The sequence below is a fragment of the Centruroides sculpturatus genome, unplaced genomic scaffold (genome assembly GCF_000671375.1).
Source record: "Centruroides sculpturatus isolate CEXI.00-Female unplaced genomic scaffold, Cexi_2.0 scaffold263, whole genome shotgun sequence".
NCBI classification, from domain to species: domain Eukaryota; kingdom Metazoa; phylum Arthropoda; class Arachnida; order Scorpiones; family Buthidae; genus Centruroides; species Centruroides sculpturatus.
In genome coordinates, this window is record NW_019384587.1 from 432,812 (window position 1) to 441,872 (window position 9,061).

Consider the following 9,061-nt stretch of genomic DNA (forward strand, 5'->3'; position numbering starts at 1 on the left):
GAGAAAATGAATATATTTTAATTTTATATTTAAAAAAAAATCTATATAAAGTATCTTTATTATAGAATTATATATGCATATATTAATTTGGAATTTTAAATTTAATTTTAATTATAATCTTAAAATTTTGACGTAATATTTAAATTTTATTCCATTTCTTTTTAAAATAAGAAGCAAAATATTAGCTTTAAAAAAGAATGTATTAAATTTTAAAACGTTTTTTGATTGGTTTATTTAAAACAAAAAAGTGAGATTCATAATGTATTATTTCACAGAAAATATGTATTTTTGACTTCTCAAAGTTAATCGATTATCATCATGATATTAATCGATTAATTTTCTTAATTATATTCTGCCAACATATTTTTAGACAAGTATATGTATTATACACCGAATATATTGATTTACGAACTTTCTATTTTTTTTTAATAAATTTTAAATATTCCATTGTTAATAATTCGTTGTACTAATTATAAATACATTTATTTTACTTTTTTTATGTTTTTTATTCGGTTGTGAAGGATCGGTTGTTGACCCTATTCACTTTATTATCCCAGCTAACAAAATAGCATTAAATGTGCCATTTTCTTCGTTAGTTTAAAAGGCACAGAGGTAGGGACAGTGGGAATTATCATAGAGTGCATATCATTTCATCCGGATCATGTTTATTATGACCTTGATAAAATGTCACGACCTTGAGGATGGATGAATTACGTCAACGAAACCCCTGTAAATCACGTTTCACAACATCACTTTAGTGTACAACCGCTTTCATAATTGATTCCGGTTATTGAGGTTTTTTTTTCCTTTTCTTCTTTCCACCTAAAAATCGAATTCAATCATTTCTATTTAATTAAAGCTGTGATCTCGATTCCGAAATCAATATATGACTTTTTTTATTTTTATAAATAGAACTTTTGAAACGGAGTTCTCAAATATTTATTAAAATAAATAATTTCGACAAATTAAAATTCATATTAAATAATATTTTCTATATATTGTTTAGTGCGATGTCATATTGGCTTTGGGTAATAATGACATTCGTGTGGCCGAACATGCTGCTAAATTATGGTTGGAAGGTTACGGAGATTGGTTGATGTTTTCAGGAGAAATGGGTAATTTAACGAAAGGTAAATGATATTTTTCATGAAGTATTTCATTCATAGAAAAAATTCTCAGTTTTTATTTATATGAAAAATCAAATTATTTATGTTATACAAGCCAATAACGCGTAATATCTTATTTAAATTTATAACATTTTGCATTGGATTTATTAGAAATATCTATAATAATTGAAAAAATTTAAGCTATTTTTTCAATTTTTAAATATTTAATTTCAAATTATACTACCTAACTATATCTATTTTTTAATATGTAATATTAAATTATACCTCCATTTACGTGCTGCGAAATAGAATATTTCATAACACGTAAGTTCTTCTCTGGAAAAATTTACATAAAAAATATTATCTAGCTAATTTATTTTAATATAAAATTAAAATATATATAAATACTGTTAATAAAAGGTTGTTTACGTTATATTTAAATGACAAGGAGCTACGAAATATGCTAAATTATGAATAAAAGAAATTTAATGCTATTGAATTTCTCCGTGAAACGTGAATTAATTTCGAATTCGATCAAAGTAAGCCATCCGTGAATCTTTCATAGAACTTTAATGAGGACAGAAAAGTCTGGGAAAAGATAATTGACAGAATTCGGTGATTATTTTTTAAATTTTGAATAATTCCCTTCGCTTTTATTAATGCGGGCAGCCGACTTTATTCTCACAAATCTTTAATAAGTTCAATAAAAATTCTAAATGAGTTAACCTATATTTCAAAATTTTCTTAATTGAGTAAGTATTGAGTATTGAGGGCGCGACTTGTTTCTAATGAAAATACATTAATATAATATCTATCAATAATATCATTTTAACGAAATTAAAGATTAAAGTAAATGTTAACAAAACTGTCATTTTATTGACAGTTTTGTTAACGTTCTTCTTTCATATTTAATTTCTACCTATACCTATTAATTTTTACTTATATTTTTCATACTAGCATGTTATTTTATTATTCATCATATACTCATACTGTAGTCGATAGATTACATTAACATTTTTTTTTACAAATACACTAATCCTATAAGAACATTATTTATTCAACATTTCTTTTCTACTCTATAACATACTAGATACATGTAAACCTCATATGATGCGGCTCACAAATTGCAGCAATCCTTGTATAACGCGATTTCGATATAAGAGGAATTTATCTGTTTATGTTATTCTAGTAAATGTTCTTTCAGTTACTACCACCTGGTTACTACAATATTATTTGCCAATGTATATTGTGCAATTTTCCTCNCTTTACAAAATGAGCGTTTCAAGAAGACTAGGCACATTAAACCGCAGATGACTAATGGCTGCAGCACTAAATGCCCTCAAACCATCACACTACTAACTTTGACCATCCGGATGAATAGAATGGATATTGGCAAGATTTAAGAAAATTCTCCATGTTTCTAAGCGTAACTTTGTGGAGGTAATCTGATTTGGGGGCATTTAGCTCTGCAGGAAAATTTCTTTAAGCTTCTGTTTCATCAAGAATGAACGGCTCAGATTATTAATTGGCTCTTGTCGATAACTTCCTGCCATTTCTTCAATGACACCAGTACAAGATAATGTCAGCTTCTATTTTAGTATCCTCCAGTGGTAATAACGATCTTGAAGATGGGAATTGGCCAGATGCTCTCAGACCCCAACTCCATGAAAAACTTGGGAATTCTCGCGAGAAAAGTATACGCGGATAACCATACTTTTACATCAGTCGAACGGCTGAAAATGCGATTCTGTAGGCCTAAGATGGATGTGAAGACCTAAAAAATCTTTTTCGGAGGATGTCCAACAAAATAAAAACCAATTATCAACACTGACGTTTCGTGACTTTTGTGTTCTTTTGGCTTCGAAGTAGAAACAGTTGTCATTCGCGTAGGCCTATTTAAGTAATAAATTTAAATGTTAATTTATAAATGTCGAAATTTTCCTTCGCAGAAACAAAACTGAATAATTAAATTTGCAAATTATTCATTTAGAGCTTGCTTTTTGTAATTTTAGAGNATAACTGAGAAAGTTATGCAACTCATTGCTGGATTTTTTATACTTAATTTGAGTCTCGCGATATTTTTGTGGAATTTTCTAACTACCGCGTTATAGCAGGGTCACCTTATATACTTTAGAACGATACCTTACGAACAGAGGTCAAGTGTGGATCCTTATTAATCTTATTCTACGAGTCAGAAAGATTATTTTATGTCATACACTCTTCTTTTAATAAAAGAAAAGCTATTAAATAATTAAATTTCAAATTTACTGTGACTAGATATGTGTTAGCTTTCTTAATGGCTTTAAGAATATATTTTATGGCTTCATAAAGAACCGAATTTTCTTTGAGAAACTATAAATTGCATTCACGACATCGACCACGATAAAGTAGACTACATTCATCGACAAAGTTCTAAATACTGCTACGATAGAGAGAAGCGCAAGGATATAATTTATTTTCCCTTTTTTACCAAAAGTAATTTTTACTAGCAGAAGAGAAAATGAATATATTATACTTTTTTCATTTTTTCTTCTACATTAAATGTTATTTCACGGCTGAAGCAACAGTTCCAAGACTGTTTTTCAAGATCTTAAAATTCTTTCGGTTTTGGCATCGAAAATTTGTCATCTAAAGATGGAATCGGTTATACAAATTTAAAAAAATAAATAAATAAATACAGTAATTCATTTCGAGATGCTATTAGTGTAAGAAGTGTCTTCTAAGAAAATGAATACAATAAATAGAACATAATATTTAATGTCAACCTTGATATTGGATACAATAAAATATAAATCGAGTATAGACGTAATACCATAGTATTGATGGAAAATTCTTGAATAAAATATTTTTGTGGTGCCAAATTCTGATAGAAATTTCTATTTCTATGAGGTAAATCGTTAAACTTACATATATGAATTTTTAAATGCAATAAATCACAATGTTTATTAATTTTAAATCACTTTAAATATGACACTTCCTGTTAAAGATAATGCCGATAAAAGCGGTTAGAGACCATATCTTAGAATTGGTAATAGTACGGGAAATACGTACAAAATAACATACAGTTTTATTTTAGGTTCATAACTCTTTATTAGTAAATCACAGCACTGTCATATTTTACACCAATCATCTTTGGTTCTTTACCTATGAAATATACTAAACATTTACAATATTAAAACGATAAAAGCGGTTAGAGACCATATCTTAGAATTGGTAATAGTACGGGAAATACGTACAAAATAACATACGGTTTTATTTTAGGTTCATAACTCTTTATTAGTAAATCACAGCACTGTCATATTTTACACCAATCATCTTTGGTTCTTTACCTATGAAATATACNTAAATACTGTTAATAAAAGGTTGTTTACGTTATATTTAAATGACAAGGAGCTACGAAATATGCTAAATTATGAATAAAAGAAATTTAATGCTATTGAATTTCTCCGTGAAACGTGAATTAATTTCGAATTCGATCAAAGTAAGCCATCCGTGAATCTTTCATAGAACTTTAATGAGGACAGAAAAGTCTGGGAAAAGATAATTGACAGAATTCGGTGATTATTTTTTAAATTTTGAATAATTCCCTTCGCTTTTATTAATGCGGGCAGCCGACTTTATTCTCACAAATCTTTAATAAGTTCAATAAAAATTCTAAATGAGTTAACCTATATTTCAAAATTTTCTTAATTGAGTAAGTATTGAGTATTGAGGGCGCGACTTGTTTCTAATGAAAATACATTAATATAATATCTATCAATAATATCATTTTAACGAAATTAAAGATTAAAGTAAATGTTAACAAAACTGTCATTTTATTGACAGTTTTGTTAACGTTCTTCTTTCATATTTAATTTCTACCTATACCTATTAATTTTTACTTATATTTTTCATACTAGCATGTTATTTTATTATTCATCATATACTCATACTGTAGTCGATAGATTACATTAACATTTTTTTTTACAAATACACTAATCCTATAAGAACATTATTTATTCAACATTTCTTTTCTACTCTATAACATACTAGATACATGTAAACCTCATATGATGCGGCTCACAAATTGCAGCAATCCTTGTATAACGCGATTTCGATATAAGAGGAATTTATCTGTTTATGTTATTCTAGTAAATGTTCTTTCAGTTACTACCACCTGGTTACTACAATATTATTTGCCAATGTATATTGTGCAATTTTCCTCTAAATTGTGTAAACTTTTCTCTGTAATAATGAAAGATTTTTATTCTTGTTAGAGAAACGTAAAATACTCTTCTGTGCTAACAAGTATGTAATTTTATACATCAGAACTTCCTTTTAGAATTTTGTCTGTAAGCTGCATGTTGCTTATAATTTTTTTTTTTTTTCAGTTGCGTTCCTGAAAATGGCATTTAATAAACTAACTCGTACACGCTTATTATCTAAAGTCATAAGTTCATATCAATCCCGAAAGATCAAAATCGTATTTTACGAATTTCAATAAGTTTGTTTTTCTATTGTAATTCATGTTTTATTAAATGAAATTCTCTGAATTAAATAAAACTGTTTTTTTTTTCTTACACGATAGATAACATTTTTATTTAAAAAATTTGTTTTGGAACGTAAACCCACTTTTACTTTCCCTGCTGTTATGTATACATAACAAAAAAAAAAAAAAAAAAAAAAATTGGAGATCTTGCTCGTTTGTCGGTCCGTTCGTCTCGTCTAGTTTGTCATTGTGTTCGCGCTGTCCGTCTAGCTGTTAAGTAGTATTAAGATTTGCACTTATGTTCAGTTTCATTAGTATTAAGTAGATATAAGTCCTACTAACAGCCACTTGGCACTAACTTCTACACTTAGCTATTCATGATGGCACTCAATTATTGGTGTTCGCTACACTCGGGTTTTCTTTTAGATCCTTCGAGGGGCTACGGCCTTGCAGCCCAAAAACTGCACTCCAACATCAAACAGTTCAACATCAAGATTACTGTAGCCATATGTACGCCGTTCAGAGGGATCCTACCTTTCTCTAATAGTCTATCTCCTCTCCCTCCTTCTTCCCCTCCCCTTTCCCTTACCCTTTTCTGCCGGCTAAACACTTCATGCCTTTCTTGTATGTATATGTTACCGTGAAAGACTGAAATTAGAGAATGTCGATATTCTCCGATGAATGTTGGCACATACAAAATACGTCGGTGAAAGACCGAATATTTGGTTATATTATTATACATTCGAACAATCGCCGGTGTATGTCGACAAGCACAGATAAGCTTTGATGGAGGTCGAAACGACACCCGAGAAGCCGATGTCAACAGAAAAGCGACGGTCTGTCGCGAAATCCTTTGTTCTGCCGCGATTGAAATCACGTGGTATCTATTTGTTATACTCTGGAACACTGCTGTTTGTCAGTCTTATGCAAGGTTTTCTGGTGTGCAATGTTTTCTTAAATTTTATTTTTTTATCTGATACTCTAATTTATATTGAATAGATACTGCAGTGAACCAAGAACATTTCTTGAAAATTACGTGCATTAATTGCAAGTAAACGAGAAGACAGTAGTTTTTATTTTTCTCAAGAAAAGTACTCTAAAATACTTTCTGAAATGATTTCTGCTAAAACTAACTTGTAAGTGCAGCACACCTTTGGATTACAGACGATTAAAACGTTTTAACGTTTTAAAAATTAATGATGAAGAGAAATTAATTGTACCATTAAAACCAGGAGAAACAAATATACAGTATTATGCTACCAATGATGAATTGTTCAGTATACTATCTGAAACTCACAGCAGAACAAGCCATGGAGGAAGAACACGTATGCTTAAAGAATTGCAACTTAAATACAAAAATATTACATACGAAGTTGTAATGTTGTATTTAAATTTATGTAAACAATGTCAAATGAAACAGAGTGCATCTAAAAAAGGTATTGTTATGAAACCAATGGTCAGTTCAGAGTTAAACTCAAGATGTCAAGTCGATCTGATAGACCTGCAGTCACACAGGGATGGCGAATATAAGTTCATAATGTATCAAGATCATTTAACGAAATTTGTCCAACTACGACCTTTGAAAACTAAGACAGCTGAAGAAGTAGCATATCACCTTCTTCAAATATTTTTCACATTTGGTTATATTGCTATCCCCATGCCCCAGCTATATTGCATTCAGATAATGGTAGGGAATTCTGTAATCAAGTCATATCCGAACTATGCGCTATGTGGGAAGATGTTAAGATAGTTCATGGAAAGCCTCGTCATAGTCAAACACAAGGCTCAGTTGAAAGGGCAAATCGGGATATACAGAATATGTTAACTGTATGGATAAACGATAACGATACAAATAAATAGTCAGATGGTTTGCTCTTTGTACAATTTGCCAAGAACACTACATATCACGAAGGGATACGCCAAAGTCCTTATGAAGCCATGTTTGGCGTTAAACCAAAAAGAGGCATAGCATCATCATCTTTGCCTGGCGAACAAATCGGAAATATTGAAACCGAAGAACAGCTCGAAGAAATTGTTAATACTTTTGAAGGAAATTTGAGCAGTGGCCATAACGAATACCATATTCCAAAGGAAAATATTGAAGAGGAGCTGCAACCCACCACCTTTTCATGTCAACCCTGACTGAACAACACGAATTTATTACTATAAAAAGAGCGGCCGCGAAAGAGAATCTTCTACTGAAAGCAACGAAAATGTTACGAACCTCAAAAAGAAAATTTCCTTCTGCTCAAATTGGTGATACCGTACGAATACAAGTCCTTGATGTCGACCGTGGCCGTACAGATGCCCGAAATGTGTTGGCGGTTGTTGTTGGAATAGAAGACTCCGACTTTTATAAATTAGCAAACAAAAATGATATCCTGAAGCAGCCCGTAATCAGTTCGTAATTTGTAAAGAAAAGTTACTTTCCATACTTTCAAAAAATATCGCTGAAAGAAGCAGCTGCAGCTAATTCGAAAAGTGGAGGGCAAAGCTATACACGCTGTCATTGCAAAAAGAAGTGTTCCACGAATAAAAGCAGTTATAAAAGCAAGGGACTCTTGTGCAATTTAAAGTGCCATAACAGTTTAAGTTGTTACAATAAATAAGATTGTATAACGTTAATCACATAATTTATGTGTAAGTTTATTATTGTATTATATTCTTTAATGACTTAGAACAGGGGTGTCTAAGGCAAGTTCCAATGCGGCCCAATAAACGTGTAAACAAAACCGTCAAATTGTTTTATTTTATTTATTTTTTTATTTCAACGGCATAAACTCAAAAAAGAAGTTTCACAAAGCCGCAAACTTTTATACATATTTTATTTTTGAGTGAAAAGGAAATATTTTCAAATACTTGGAAATGTGTGAATGACGAAGGAATACTATATAAAGCTGGAGTTGTGACTCAAAGGATTATAGACCCAAATTTGAGAAAAGAAGAGAAAGGTCAAAAGATAAAAAGTAGTGAGAAAGATTAAATAGACCTTCTGTTATGCAAATATTGATCCTTAATTTTCCAACCTTCCTTACTACTTTTTATCTTTTGGCCTTTCTCTTCTTTTCTCAAATTTGGGTCTATAATCCTTTGAGTTCCAACTCCAGCATTATTTAGTATTCCTTCCAGCATTGCAAGATTTGGCTACATTTTTTTAGTTTGGCGTAAAAATTATCATTTGGCGCATTGATTACTTACTGGGCTACATATTATTTATAAAAATACTAGCTGCAAGGTCCCGCTTCGCTGGGTTTTTATTTGTATGTAATATAGTTTTATATAGGGGAGATCGGGGCAACTTCGGCAAGCGGGGCAAGTTTGTCAAGCGCTTTTTTTTAAAACAAATTAAAAGGAGACTTTGGTTATAGGTTAGGCAGTTGAGTTTTATTGGTGGCTTGTTGAGTGTAGTGTTTTTATTGTTCTCCAACAAGCGTAGTTGAATTATCAAGCAAATTTTCATTTTCGTTCAATTCCATATAATATTTTT

At 30.5% G+C, this 9,061-nt stretch overlaps 1 protein-coding gene across 1 annotated transcript in view; it reads left to right on the plus strand.

The window, feature by feature from the left end:
- LOC111624661 (uncharacterized protein SCO4629-like) overlaps positions 1-9,061 on the plus strand; it is a 23,095-nt gene that overhangs the window by 2,092 nt on the left and 11,942 nt on the right. Inside the window, exon 2 of the mRNA XM_023367565.1 lies at positions 1,007-1,130. Within this exon, the coding sequence (XP_023223333.1) occupies positions 1,007-1,130 (124 nt within the window). The remainder of the gene's footprint in view (positions 1-1,006; positions 1,131-9,061) is intronic.